The sequence below is a fragment of the Toxorhynchites rutilus genome, chromosome 3 (genome assembly GCF_029784135.1).
Source record: "Toxorhynchites rutilus septentrionalis strain SRP chromosome 3, ASM2978413v1, whole genome shotgun sequence".
NCBI classification, from domain to species: domain Eukaryota; kingdom Metazoa; phylum Arthropoda; class Insecta; order Diptera; family Culicidae; genus Toxorhynchites; species Toxorhynchites rutilus.
In genome coordinates this window covers 294,332,616-294,348,664 of record NC_073746.1, presented here as the reverse complement: position 1 = coordinate 294,348,664, position 16,049 = coordinate 294,332,616, and the positions used below count along the sequence as shown (strand labels likewise).

The following is a 16,049-nucleotide window of genomic DNA, read 5'->3' as shown; positions in this document are numbered from 1 at the left end:
AACCGATTTTTTTTTGCCACAAATTGAAGATATGGATACGGATGACATGTGGTTTCAGCAGGACGGCGCCACGAGCCACACAACACGACCGAACATGGCCATATTGCGAACGAAATTTGAGGGACGCATAATTTCGCGGTTGGTGATGCCTTTTTTTTGTGGGGTTATGCGAAAGACCGTGTCTATGCCAACTCTCCGCAAACTCTTGAACATTTGAAAGACAACATTCGTGAAGTTATGACCGAGATACCGCCCCATATGTGCCGAAAAGTCATCGAAAATTACCTGTTCCGGATCAAGCCCTAGGTGGACATTTGAATGATGTTGTATTTCACACATAATGGCATAAACCAAACTTTAATTTGAAATAAAAGTTTCATCGAAATTCGAATTCTAAGTGTGTTTTATTTCAATTTACTTTCGGAATTTAAAGATGGAAAACCCTGTACAATACATTTGTGCATGGTTTATGGGCTCATGGGTAATGCGGATCAAGGCGTTGTACTATAGGTGGACCGCAATTTCAAAATCGTTGTTTGGCCATTGCTCGTGAAAAAACAAATTTGTTTACAAAACAAACCTTATCTTTCGGTGACAAATGCATTCGTCGGCAAAATAGCTGCTCGCGCTTTACTGTAGCTTGATAATTTTCTGGATGTCTATTATAACAATTTCTCATAATTGCTTCTATTTTTTCAGATATCTACAATAAGCGGTCGAATCATAACAGTGCAGATAGATGTTCAAGCTTTAGAATACCCGTGACCACCGGGTAGGCCAAGCCGGAAGAATTTTCTTTGACGAAAATCTCCCGGCTAGAACGGGAATCGAATCCGAACCCCCGGCATGATAGTGTGGGACGAACCACTCGGCCACGGGAGCACTAATTTCACGAATATATATATTTGCTTATTTTTTCCTCCAGTTATTTTCCTCAGTGAGCAAAACCACACAACCAAATAAAAGTAAATAATTTTGAATGCTACGTCTCGCTACTCGTCTCACGTCTTGTCAAGAAAGTATCAAGAAAGAAACACCTATCATTTCAGCATCTTGATGCGGATAGAATCAAAATGTTTGTCAAAAAAAACCATCAGGAGGAGCAGAAAGTATTACTTTTTTATAACAATATAAAAAAAATTAATATAGGGATGTATAGAGAATAATGTAGAGAAGTAACGAACTACATTTTTTCTTCAATTAATGCTAGCGTTAACTGACATTTCAGTATTATAGAGATGTTCTAAACTTAATTACAATTCAATTTTACTTACCGCTAAAATTTCAGTTAAGAATGCTAGAATTATAGTATTATAATTTTTTTAATTTATGAAAACAACAAAAGTTTCGCATTGGCACAGATTCTAGCTAAATACCAGACACTGCTCTACGAAAAATTACAGAATATCTTTGGTTTATTCGACTCAACCAAAAACTTCTTCAAAAAGTTGATTTTAAGAACTCCTGAGAAAAATCTAAGATACTCTTGTTTACCGTTTTTTGTTTATTGTATTTGTTTTCACTAAACATGAACATACACATTTCACTGTCTTTAATTCACTACATTCTTAGAGACTTATTTCAAGATTGTAGCATTTAGAATATTCATCCAATCAACTCTTATAGATTAAATCGCATTACGCAGTAAATTAACCCTCTACCGCCCAAGTTTTTTATTTATCTAAAAAAACCTACTCCACTTTTATCTCGAATTTTCGAACATGAAATACTCCTAGCAGAAAGCTAGGAGCATAAAAACAATGTGTATGTGTGATAAAGGAAAATATTCTAAAAATATTCTAGTTAGGGGGAACATTGAAAATAATGTCTGAATAATTTGAAAACAGAGCCGCGAAGCCCGTCTAAACGCGGGCTTGGGCTGTAGAGGGTTAAACTATTTTACCTAAAAAATATTTTTTTTTAGAAAAGTACGCGAGATGAGCTCACGAGAAAAATCTCACGAGCTGTTCCATGTAAATAAAACTTGTGCTCCTCGCTCGGCTAGAAAGAGAAAAGATTGGACTAAGCACGTCGCATAGAAATTTCCGTGTGCTGGTGTTCACTGGTGGCACACAGTTCATAATGACTGTCTCCAAGCCCATTGGTCCTTTCCAGGACCACTTTCGACTAAAGAGTTTCGATGCATTCCAAAATAATATCCGAAGCAACCAAAAGCGAATTGATTTTTATATTTTTACCTTAAAATAGTGCTTCTTTGAATTTAGTAGCGTGTTCGAATTTATTGGAGTAATGTTGAAGATGTTCTGATTTATAGAGGCTTTCTCAGACTCTTTGACATCCTCAGTTCATTCGCCTGTGGCCTTAAAACAGGTCTATTTGGAAAACTAAACCAAACACACCACCGAGACAAATGCCATCTAGAATGCTTCGCTGCCGCTGTCATCTAGTCGCTAGCAGGATGACTGATAAATCGTGAGTGACTTATTGGAGACTTTTCCCGAGCGATCATTTACTTTCGAAGAAGGTATTTTTCAGTGATAGGAGGTGCGATCTGCGGTGGAAACTGAAGATGAAAATTTTGTTGTTCCTCAACGATTGATGTTGTGCTGTGCTGTGCAAATTTATCCACAAAGCAGCATGTTGGTACGTGAATCGTCAAGATTCAGGCGCGTAAACTGAATGACTTGGGGGGACACGCTCAACATTTTCTTTGTCTTTCATTCTCACTTTCACAGACCAATGCATCCCGAAGCACAACTGACAGCATGAATACTTCTTTCTTTTTCACTGCACCACCGTATATTGTTCTAAGCACTCGGTGTTCGAAACCAGCAAGTACTTGTGATTCCCTTACCGAGCGTCGGCCGAGCTTCGTGCCCATATAGAACAACCGGTCGAATCAGGGAATTGTACATGGTAAACTTCGTACGGAGTCGAAGTTTGTTGGATCTTATGGATTTGCGTCCTCGAATTTTAAGACTGTTGTTGTTGTCAGTTGTTATCAACGAGTCAAAATAGACTAATTCGAAGATGTGGTGCGTGGGGTCCTGAAATTCTCGGCACTTTTGGAGGATCTGCCGCAGTGTAAAAATCTGGTACGTCGAGCATCCAGGCATGAATTCTACCTGATAACATCCCACAAATTTGTTTACTATTGGCGATAGACGGCCGGTAGCTATTCTGTGTCCCAGATCCTGACTATCAACCGGTGCATACACTCTACAAAATCTCCCGCTATTCTTACCAGCTGTTTTGTGGTTCTTTAGCTGATAAATGGCCTCCTTATCTTCATCCATCGTCGGGGGTGCTACGTCATCGTTGTTCACTGTACCGGTGTAGTCCTCATCAACGCCGTTTTGGTCTCCTGTCTGCGTGCTGTTCAGGTGTTAATCCTAGTGTTGCCTCCACCTTTCGATCACCTCGTTCGTCAAGATGCCTCCTTCATTGTTCCTGCACATTCCGGCCAGCGGTACAAATCCTTTGTGCGAGGCGTTTAATTTCTTAAAGAACTTGAAGAACTGCTTGAAGACTTGAAGATTTCGGAAAATGATAAAGCTCCATCTCCATCAAACTCTTTCTCTTCCAGGGGGCGCTTTTTCCAGAAAGAGATGGCGATGAGATGAAAGTATTGAACATGTTGTTAGGAGAATGAACGCAATGGTAAATGTGAATATACTAAGCTCAATTGATCCATATATAAATATAAATACAGAATATGATAGTAAAAAGTTAGAGATGGTATACAACTAGGAGCCAATGTGAAAGATTCCCACATTACATTATCATTTCACAGAATGTCATCAGAATCTCTGAAAATCAAAATAAGACTCATTATTAGGCAAGCATTTTTATGACACGATTATAAAATAGTTTTCAGAGTGTTAATACAATAGGTCAATAGTGCAACAACAATTAATGCTGGAATTTTCATCATAGATTATAATATACGTATTCAACACACATAACATATACACAATACGATGATTATCCTTAAGCTTCTCCCGGAGGAGCGTGATGGAATTGCTGTAGCGATCTCGAGTGCTTGAATGGTACTCCAGCTGTTGCGGCCATAATTTCCTCGATAAAACTTTCCGAATTATGAATGGTTGTTCCTCCCACTACCACTTTGTATCCTTCCTGGTTGTATCTGTGGACGGCTAACGCTTCCTCATAAGTCGTTCCACCAATCACAAATACAACTATCTCCTGCGGAGGTCTACGGAAGGGAAGTTCGTTACCCATAATAGGATAAGCCGCATCCAATGGGCGACCCCTCATGACCTCCTCTAGCGTTTCTTTGAGAACACAGTTATGCTGGGTATACACATTTTCGACCCCTTTAAGACCTTTAATCAAATTTCGCGTAAGCTTAACCGCATCTGTTATCTTCACAGTGTTAAAAAGTTCCTGACGGGCACTGGTGCTGATATATTCCAGCATTTTTGGAACGATATGTGCACGTCCTCCACGATCATATAAGATCTTCAACAATCCTGTTGTTCCACAATTAGCGTGCCGTTCGTAGCGCATCGAGTATAGCAAAATCAAGCGCAATGCATTGTGTAAATTAATTTTTGCATCTGAGACTAGCTTCTTAACCCGCTGGAACTGCGTCGAATGATCCGCTCGACATGCGATTTCCTGCTCCAGCTCCGAAATCTCAAACAACTGTTGTTTGCCAACCTGAAGAATAGAACATGTTTGGTCATTAAGGGTTCGTACTGCTAAAGTTGGAAATATACCTGCAGCGACAATTCGCTTATCAGCACCAAATGTTTCGTAACTGTTCCGGACATTTTCTTAAACTGTGGATACGTCTCAACGAAATTTTTCATATCATTGATACTCTCTATCTTTTTCTGGTCGTGCACCTTCTTCTGGAACTCATCCATCAACCCTTTAATTGTAGTCGCAATCTCGCCAAAGTTCGAGTAAATGTTGGCAGCATAAAATTCGTCCTGCTCGGATGAAAGTACGATCTCTTTCAGATCCTTCGGGACGCCTTGGACCCCAGACAGGTCAACGCGCTGCTTATTGATCGTCAATAATTCATGCACCATCGCTTGGTAGGTCCACTGGCTGAGTAGTGGTGTGATGGGATCGTCCCGGCGGTCCAAAATCAACAACAGCGGTGGAGACGATCCATCCTCCGGTGGTCGAAAGCTGAACAGCGCAGTCTCTTTGTTGATGGTTTCGTAGACCTTTTTTGCCAGTGTTTGTGCTGCGCTGGAGCTAGCTTTATACCGGATCGCGGGACGAAACTTGAATGACAACAGAACACTGATCAGTCCCTGTACGGACCGTTCCAGGGCTTCTGGATTCCAGGAAAGCGCCTGTAGACTAGATGGAATGTTGAGCGAGAAGAGATTTGGATTGACCGGTAGGTAATCGGCGTAGACTTCTTTCACCTCGCGAACGGATTCACTTTCGTCGCTCTCCGCGAGCGATTTGATGTCCGTCCGGGGGATGATGTTGCTGAAATCTGTATTGGCAGGATATTATTCATTTCTAACAAGTACCAAAGGCAAGAGCTCACTGATGAAATATGATCCATATTTGGGACTTTTGAGTTCACTCTGCAACCGTAAAATGTTATCCCGTGTAGGTCGAATGAAGACAACGCATTTCAAATATTTAAGCCTTTCGTTCGATCGGCCGGAATCGATGCGCTCGAAAAGGTAGACTTCTTTTTGAAGCATTTCTGACTGAGCGAAGGCCATCGATACAATGCTGGTCTAGAAGACGAAGCAAACAAATAATATTATCTGTTGAAAATTACATTTTTCTTCTCTGGAGTTTCATGCTGTTTTCGTCAAAAAAAATGTTATTTTTTATTTATATTTGTTTATATTATTTTTATTCGTTTTAGGATTCGACGCTTCCTAACGACGGATAGTATCCTATGTTTAAGTAACCAGGTACATATCCCGCGACCTCTGATCTTGAAAAATCTATTATAAAAAAAAATCAATTTCTTGTCTAGGTCTTCAGAGAAATTGCTTGGGAAATTCCAAAACTATAAATAGTTGATCAATACTGAAATTTAATTCCCTGGATTGATTGTTTTTACTCGGGTCGCCGCTTTCACCCCTGCGGTAACTTACGGTTTCGCGATCCATCATTAACATCTTCATTCCAGGCCCAGCCTCGGTAATCATTTTTTCCAGATACAACTGGACAGCCCGTATGACATTCATCTTGCAAGCAACCTTATGTAGTTCAATTGTTTGGAACAAACACAATTTCGGCTTTTCACATCGAATGTCGCAGAGAAAACACTTTTTTCATCAGCTCGTCCCAAATCACCAATGTTTTGATTTGTTTTTTTTCGACTACAATTATTGGGTTGTCAAAAATCATAATCGTCAATTCACGTTTCAGAAGGGTTCTTTCTACACTGAGAGAAATAGTTAGTAAATATCTAGGTAGTGCGGACTGAATCAAAACGGCTGTCAAAAAAGATCCAATTGAAATGTCAAAAGAGATCCAACGATCAGGAGTGTTATTTTTCTTATGATAATCAACACTATAAAAGAGGTATTGTTGTCAAGGGCAAAAATAAGTAAAATTATAAAATGAACGAACTACATTTTTCCGTCAATTGTTTAATTAACCATTGCATCTCTAAAAGACCATCTCAGCCTTTCACTGAGCAACGCATTTTTAATGTCCCCTCTCTTTGTCATAACGTTTTTCCGAACGTAATAAAAACAAACAAAGTCAGAGTCACGTAAATGTTTACTCCTGCGATTTGGAAATATTCGATAAAAAGTGGAAGGAAGAGCTGCCAGATGATTTTTAAAAAAAGTCTGTAAAAACATGTGAATGTCTGTTAAAAATGTGGAAAAGTCTGTAAAAGTGTGCAGATCTATAGAAATGTCTTTTAACGTTAATTTTCACTTATTCATTAATACTTTGTACATCACGATGCACGTAAGATTGTATTCTGTATATATATACAGCCATTCCATGCCAAACTAATATAGTGGTTCTCAGATCTTCGTCAAAAGTGGTAATTTTGTTCTTTATCGCAAAACATTAAACTCGTATTTTTTTTTATTTGGCATTAGGGTGCCCATTTCCATTTTAGGGTGATCCCAAAAATCATTTTTTTCCACTTTTTCCCAAAATGTCTTTTTTCAAAAATTTATAACTTTCGAACCACTCAACCGATTTAGATGATCGACATATCAAATTTAAGCCAATGAGCTTTAATTGAGAAATATTTAACTTGCATATCTATAAAAAAAAAATATCGATATCAGAGATGCTATTTTTTTCGTTTTTGAAATATGATTTTGCAAAACTAATCGATGGTTCGAAAAACAATTTTTCCCCATTTCTCCGTTCACAGTATTTCTCCGTTGATATATTGGACATCCACCAAGGCTTGCGGTCTTGTCGTTGATGAAATTTATAAAAAAATGCCATATTTTCCATCCGCCATGCAAGGCTATACAAGTTTTAGATCACCACACGGCCATGAACCATGTCTGTCCTAACAATATCGAACAGTAACCCATATTTCGTCATAAGCAGACCCGAAAGCAAATGTAAGTTGTTGAAAATAGAATGGAAATTTTTATTCGATGTTGTTTAAATACTTAGAAGACATAGTCCTGACCCTAACTTAACTATTTTTCAACAAATCTCCTTGCATTTCAGCAAAACAATCTTATCTAGAACAGAAAATAATTATCAGCGACAATTTTCGTTCAAGATTTTTCCTTACCTGCAGAGAATGCAATTGTTCATTAATTGTGAATAAACGTATCCTCTTTTTCGTCTGCAATGATGTCAGGCAAAAGTGCTTATGTGTATGAGTTCCAAACATCATACACACCAGATGGGCCAACAAGAAGGACTGCCGGGCCGCAGGTTGAGTATCGCTGGTCTAACGTCATGTGTATTGATATATACTAAATATAATAACTTTTCTGTATTAAAACTATGGAAAAATGTCATATGGTGAGCCAAATATTTTTGATGTGATGAATAGATGTGATGAATGTTTTACAGATATGTCTGTAAATTTACAAACATATTTGTAAATCTGGCATCTCTGGTGGTCTGAGAATTTATTGCAAGAAATCGCTTGAAAACATGCATGAATTTGCTTGAGAATGAAGTGGATTGAGTCCGCACCACTTAGGTAAATATAACGAATTTTTTGGTAAATACTACCAATCTATAGTCATTTTCGACCGTACTAATAAACACATATGTCAAGCAGAACCATGATTCGGAACTAGGTAGTGCGGACTGAATCAAAACGGCTGTCAAAAAAGATCCAATTGAAATGTCAAAAGAGATCCAACGATCAGGAGTGTTATTTTTCTTATGATAATCAACACTATAAAAGAGGTATTGTTGTCAAGGGCAAAAATAAGTAAAATTATAAAATGAACGAACTACATTTTTCCGTCAATTGTTTAATTAACCATTGCATCTCTAAAAGACCATCTCAGCCTTTCACTGAGCAACGCATTTTTAATATCCCCTCTCTTTGTCATAACGTTTTTCCGAACGTAATAAAAACAAACAAAGTCAGAGTCACGTAAATGTTTACTCCTGCGATTTGGAAATATTCGATAAAAAGTGGAAGGAAGAGCTGCCAGATGATTTTTAAAAAAAGTCTGTAAAAACATGTGAATGTCTGTTAAAAATGTGGAAAAGTCTGTAAAAGTGTGCAGATCTATAGAAATGTCTTTTAACGTTAATTTTCACTTATTCATTAATACTTTGTACATCACGATGCACGTAAGATTGTATTCTGTATATATATATATATATACACTAATATAGTGGTTCTCAGCTCTTCGTCAAAAGTGGTAATTTTGTTCTTTATCGCAAAACATTAAACTCGTATTTTTTAAATTTGTCATTAGGGTGCCCATTTCCATTTTAGGGTGATCCCAAAAATAATTTTTTCCACTTTTTCCCAAAATGACTTTTTTCAAAAATTTTTAACTTTCGAACCACTCAACCGATTTAGATGATCGACATATCAAATTTAAGCCAATGAGCTTTAATTGAGAAATATTTAACTTGCCTATAATATGGATCCTATTTTTAATATGGATTGAAAGCTGAGAACTTTTGCATAAAATATCTCGATATCAGAGATGCTATTTTTTTCGTTTTTGAAATATGATTTTGCAAAACTAATCGATGGTTCGAAAAACAATTTTTCCCACTACAAAAAGTCATAACTTTCGAACTATTGGACCGATTCATATCATCGACATATCAAATTGAAGCTTACGAGATATTTTTTTAAAAAAATATTACTTTTGCGAAAAAATTGAATTTTGTTTTTGTAATTATGGATTGAGTTAGTTTTTCATAGTTTTCTCGGTTAAAGATAGGAGCGCTATATTTTTTTATATTTTTTATGGAAAGCTGAGGAGTATTTACTTAACATATCTCGATATCAGAGATGCTATAATTATCGTTTTTAAGTTAGAATTTTGTAAATTTAACATGTTTTAAGTCTTCGATCAATATTCATATGTGACTAAACTAGACCTATGCTACTAGAATCCAATCTTCCCGCAAGTGTGAGTTTTGCTTATTGGCTTCAATTTAATATATCGATCATCTAAATCGGTTCAGTAGTTCAAATGTTATGATTTTTTGCAGAAAGTTATTTTTGGACAAATGGGGAAAAATGATTTTTTTTTTAAATCATATCTAAAAAACGAAAAAATAGCAACCCTGATATCGAGATATGTTGTGTAAAAAATCCTCAGCTTTCAAGAAAAAATATAAAAATATATAGCGCCCTCTAGTCTAAAGTCATAAAAAAAATAAAAAACGACTACAATCAATAATTACTAAAATATACTTATGTTTTTCGCAAGTTAAATATTTTTTTATAAAAGGCTAGGTCAATTTTATATGTCGATCATCTAAATCGATTCAGTGATTCAAATGTTATTAATTTTCATTTGTCATTTTTGGGAAAAAGTGGAAAAAAATGATTTTTCGGACCACTTAATAACTTATGTGCTGTAAGTGTGTTTAAATGTTTCAACGATCTACACATACATACATACACATACATACACAAACATACGCGTTGTTAATTTTTATAAAACACAGTATTTCTCCGTTGATATATTGGACATCCACCAAGGCTTGCGGTCTTGTCGTTTTTATTTTTAAAAAAATGCAGTGTATATTTTCCATCCGCCATGCAAGGCTATACAAGTTTTAGACCACCACACGGCCATGAACCATGTCTGTCGTAACAATATCGAACAGTAACCCATATTTCGTCATAAGCAGACCCGAAAGCAAATGTAAGTTGTTGAAAATAGAATGAAAATTTTTATTCGATGTTGTTTAAATACATAGGTTGCATAGTCCTGACCCTAACTTAACTATTTTTCAATAAATCTCCTTGCATTTCAGCAAAACAATCTTATCCAGAACAGAAAATAATTATCAGAGACGATTTTCGTTCAACATTTTTCCCTACCTGCAGAGAATGCAATTTTTCATTAATTGTGAATAACCGTATCCTCTCTTTCGTCTGCAATGATGTCAAGGCAAAAGATCTTATGTGTATGAGTTCCAAACATCATACACACCAGATGGGCCAACAAGAAGGACTGCCGGGCCGCAGGTTGAGTATCGCTGGTCTAACGTCATGTGTATTGATATATACTAAATATAATAACTTTTCTGTATTAAAACTATGGAAAAATGTCATATGGTGAGTCAAATATTTTTGATGTGATGAATAGATGTGATGAATGTTTTACAGATATGTCTGTAAATTTACAAACATATTTGTAAATCTGGCATCTCTGGTGGTCTGAGAATTTATTGCAAGAAATCGCTTGAAAACATGCAAGAATTTGCTTGAGAATGAAGTGGATTGAGTCCGCACCACTTAGATTCGGAAGCCCAATATCGGCTACATTTTCTCGCCGAAAATGCACGTATCAGAATTATATCCTTATTATACCTCCGTATTGCCTTATGGGAACAATGAAAATGGTTAATACGCGCTTTTCTAACCAATTTTCAGATATGACAATATCCAAGCTTACTAATGTTATCGAGTAAAATATACTAATCTCTGGTAGGGTTGCGGGTTTGTTGACAATATGTACAAAAAATTTGTACATTCTACTAATTTTGCATTACCAAATGTATTTAGTAGTTTTCGACCGAGGATTTTTCTAAGGGTATCGAGGTGAGGTTTCAAGATTAGTATATGATGGGAGTTGCAGATTCCGTTTTGATCACCAATATTGTTTGTAGAGATGTGCCATCCGCTCATGAGCTGTTCATTCGAATCGCTTCATCATAGTGAGCGGATTCGGATCGGCTCGCAATAAAAAAAACGCAGCACATCAGCTCATTACGGAACTGGAGCTGATGAGCTGTTGAGCTGTTGAGCTGAAGAGCTAGTGAGCTGTTGAGCTGCGGAGCTGTTTAGCTGTTATACCAGGGACAGACATACAGCTGTACTTGCGTTGTACGTGTACAGCGTTGTACAGGTACCATCGTACCATGATAGACATACTTTGGTTGTACATTGTACCGTATGTCAAACTGACAATCAGATATTTTTCCAATTTCCACCACATATTTCAATGAAAAAGGTTTTTATTTAGTGTCTAAACTATCAAACACAACAAAAAAGTTTCCAATCTGAGTTATTAACTTAAAAGAAAGTCAATGAAAAGAACGTTTATCAAGTGATTTGATTCTGCTTGTTCATGCTACCCACCACTAACCGTCTATGGCGCTGCGCACAGTACAACTGTAGCCATGTACAGCGGTAAAACAGGTCGGTACAGGTACAGCGATTGTACCTAGTTGCTTGCATGGTTCTAGCGCTGTACATGGTGACAGACATACAATTTTCGAAGAACAACGCAAGTACTGCTGTATGTCTGTCATAAGTATCAAACTGCTGAGCTGTAGAGCTGTTGAGCTGCATAGCTGGGGAGCGCAAAAGCTGCAGAGAGTGTGAATTATGAGACGCGGAAGGATTTTTCGTCTCCCGCGCTTCATGGCATGACGTCAGTTTGTTTTTGTGTATTCCTCTTCGTATTTTAGCATTAGCGGAGATGCCAGATAGGAAAAAGGTTTTTGTTTTGAAGTTATTCAATCGTTCGTTACTTCATTATTTTTTTCTTATATCACCAAACAAAATAATAAACATAATAATATGCTCGTAAACAAATTTGATATATTACATTGTTATTTAAACATTACTGTGAAAACACATACATTTATTTCCACGTGCTGAATCAAAACAATTCAGAAAACCACCCGGCATAAATGTTGATGATTGATACTGGTCCTTTTGTTACCTTTGTGATCGCGAATAATTATTTCTCGTTGCACCTATTTGTGGATTTATCCTCGGATGCAAAAAAAAAATTCGGTAGTTTTATCAAAAAACATTGTCTCGGCCAATATTCCTGAAGGCGTTTTAATTGGCTACTGCTGGTTTTTCTGTTGTATAAGTTCAGCATATCCTAAGCATCTTCCGTGTTGGATTTCAGCATTGAGTATGTTGTATATTATATTATGTTATATATTATATTATTAGAATTCATATCAGTTCTAGTTTTTGTACAATTGCAAATTAAATCCGTTTAATTTTTGCTTTCCGTCTATTAATAAAATGCACACTATGCAATGTCCCATGGTGATTACGTTTCATATGCAATTGTGTGGACTACTGAAAATTCAACTGAGCTAAAGAGCTGTTCCAAATGAGCAGCTCACTTGTATGAGCTGAACGGCTGATGAACCATGATGAGCTGATTTGCCCTTCTCTAATTGTTTGCCAACATGTGCAAATCATCGACCTGCTCATTTCCCAAGGCTCCTTGGTTTAGAAGTTCGTGTTGGAGAAACACATTCCGGTCTGCATATATGCATATGGGAACAGAAATCCTTCCGGCTTGCATGTCCTTGCAATGTCGATTTCCCCAGGCCCCTTGGTTTTGAAGTCTGTGTTGGGGAAACCCGTATTCCGCTGTTATTTTGGTTGCTCCTATTTGTGGATTTATGATTATATCCTCGGATGCAAAAAACAGGAAGTGGGTTATATCTATGGTATAACCGCAAGGGTGACGTAGGACTATCGTTGATTTAGAGATCATTTGTATGAAGTTGAATCTGAATTCATTCTGAATGAATGAATATTTGGAGAACTTCGAAAACGAGAGCGTTACGTTGGAGGCACAAGGTTTTATGCATCCAATATTGGATACGGAAATATCCTACTGATGGGGAAGAATAATCTTCAGAAACTATCCTGTTGATTGCGATTGATTAAAAAATCACAAAACCTAATGTATTTGGTCACAGTGTTACATGGATAGAAAACATTAAAATAAACTCTTTCATATGAATATATTTTGAAAATTCCCAAAGGAACTGGCAGATTATTTTCAGTAACGATTAGATATTTCCACATTTTCCTCGATACTGGAAGCCCACCAGTGGTTAATGCCAACTCGATAACCACCTGTTAATAGCACTTGATTGAAACATATTTGGTCACAGTGTAACATGGATAGAAAACATTCAATTAAACTCTTTCACATGAATATATTTTGAAAATTCCCAAAGGAACTGGCAGATTATTTTCCAGCAATGATTAGATCTTTCCGGAACTTTCTCGATGCTGAATGGCATCCTAACGGAAAGAGTTCTGCGCGTATATGTGTCGATCCTTCGCCGTCCACCTCCTCCAGCACGTCAGGCAACGATGTTGTCTTGTCGATGTCCTCACGAAAAATAAATGTGTCTCACCACCAGAATATCGCTTAAGTATGCTTTTTGTGTGTGATTGAATCGAGAGAAGGTGTGGTTTACGATGGCAATTTGGAAGGCAAACTAGAGGGGAATGAACTCTCTGAGCTCGGAACTTTCGGCGACTGAGCAATAATCGATTGCGTGCGCATACAATATTGGATACGGAAATATCCTACTGATGGGGAAGAATAATCTTCTGAAGTTATCCTGTTAATTGCGATTGATTGAAAAACCACAAAACCAAATGTATTTGGTCACAGTGTTACATGGATAGAAAACATTCAATTAAACTCTTTCACATGAATATATTTTGAAAATTCCCAAAGGAACTGGCAGATTATTTTCAGTAACGATTAGATATTTCCACATTTTCCTCGATACTGGAAGCCCACCAGTGGTTAATGCCAACTCGATAACCACCTGTTAATAGCACTTGATTGAAACATATTTGATCACAGTGTAACATGGATAGAAAACATTCAATTAAACTCTTTCACATGAATGTATTTTGAAAATTCCCAGAGGAACTGGCAGATTATTTTCAGTAACGATTAGTTATTTCCACATTTTCCTCGATACTGGAAGCCCACCAGTGGTTAATGCCAACTCGATAACCACCTGTTAATAGCACTTGATTGAAACATATTTGGTCACAGTGTTACATGGATAGCAAACATTCAATTAAACTCTTTCACATGAATATATTTTGAAAATTCCCAAAGGAACTGGCAGATTATTTTCAGTAACGATTAGATATTTCCACATTTTCCTCGATACTGGAAGCCCACCAGTGGTTAATGCCAACTCGATAACCACCTGTTAATAGCACTTGATTGAAACATATTTGGTCACAGTGTAACATGGATAGAAAACATTCAATTAAACTCTTTCACATGAATATATTTTGAAAATTCCCAAAGGAACTGGCAGATTATTTTCAGTAACGATTAGATATTTCCACATTTTCCTCGATACTGGAAGCCCACCAGTGGTTAATGCCAACTCGATAACCACCTGTTAATAGCACTTGATTGAAACATATTTGGTCACAGTGTTACATGGATAGCAAACATTCAATTAAACTCTTTCACATGAATATATTTTGAAAATTCCCAAAGGAACTGGCAGATTATTTTCAGTAACGATTAGATATTTCCACATTTTCCTCGATACTGGAAGCCCACCAGTGGTTAATGCCAACTCGATAACCACCTGTTAATAGCACTTGATTGAAACATATTTGGTCACAGTGTAACATGGATAGAAAACATTCAATTAAACTCTTTCACATGAATATATTTTGAAAATTCCCAAAGGAACTGGCAGATTATTTTCAGTAACGATTAGATATTTCCACATTTTCCTCGATACTGGAAGCCCACCAGTGGTTAATGCCAACTCGATAACCACCTGTTAATAGTTAATAGTTAATAGTTAATAGCGTGTATGTGTGTGTAGCGATGTCTTCCCAGGGAACCGTTTGTGGCATCACTCTCCTCCTGATAGATTCCCTTCTGGCCTAGGGTGCACAAACAGGCTCTTGGTGACACCGTTCATCCGCGCTTTCATGATAAATAAAGAGCTTCACCGCAACAGCGACAACATGCTCCAATCGCTGTTCAATTAGAACTGAATGGATTTCCGAGCGCCGCTCGCTTATATACCGATTGGTGATTTCAATAGCCTGTTTTGAAAGCAATTTTAAGACTATTGAAACAAGTTTTTGGATCAAAAAGTAACAAGTATATAACGCGTAGACATTTTATCTTTCGAATGAAGTGTTTATCATACCATTTCGTTCAGTTGTTTAGGAGCTATTAACGCTCAAAATCTCGGTCTCCGGCGTAACGCTTTCGTTTTCGAAACTTTGATTTTACACCCCGGTATAGAAATGAAAGACGTAGTCCTACGTCAAAAAAATTTCGGTAGTTTTATCAAAAAAACGTTGTCTCGGCCAATATTCCTGAAGGCGTTTTAATTGGCTACTGCTGGTTTTTCTGTTGTATAAGTTCAGCATATCCTAAGCATCTTCCGTGTTGGATTTCAGCATTGAGTATGTTGTATATTATATTATGTTATATATTATATTATTAGAATTCATATCAGTTCTAGTTTTTGTACAATTGCAAATTAAATCCGTTTAATTTTTGCTTTCCGTCTATTAAGAAAATGCTCACTATGCAATGTCCCATGGTGATTACGTTTCATATGCAATTGTGTGGACTACTGAAAATTCAACTGAGCTAAAGAGCTGTTCCAAATGAGCAGCTCACTTGTATGAGCTGAACGGCTCT

The 16,049-nt window shown here is 37.0% G+C and overlaps 1 protein-coding gene across 1 annotated transcript; it reads right to left on the bottom strand.

The window, feature by feature from the left end:
- Positions 1-3,792: 3,792 nt before the first annotated feature.
- On the bottom strand, positions 3,793-6,291 carry LOC129776178 (vacuolar protein sorting-associated protein 45). The gene is made up of 4 exons (XM_055781650.1): positions 6,066-6,291; positions 5,498-5,696; positions 4,704-5,443; positions 3,793-4,644 (listed from the first exon to the last, which is right to left on the bottom strand). Exons 1-4 carry the CDS (start codon positions 6,156-6,158, stop codon positions 3,952-3,954), a joined length of 1,725 nt encoding a protein of 574 aa, XP_055637625.1. The 5' UTR covers positions 6,159-6,291; the 3' UTR covers positions 3,793-3,951.
- Positions 6,292-16,049: the final 9,758 nt, after the last annotated feature.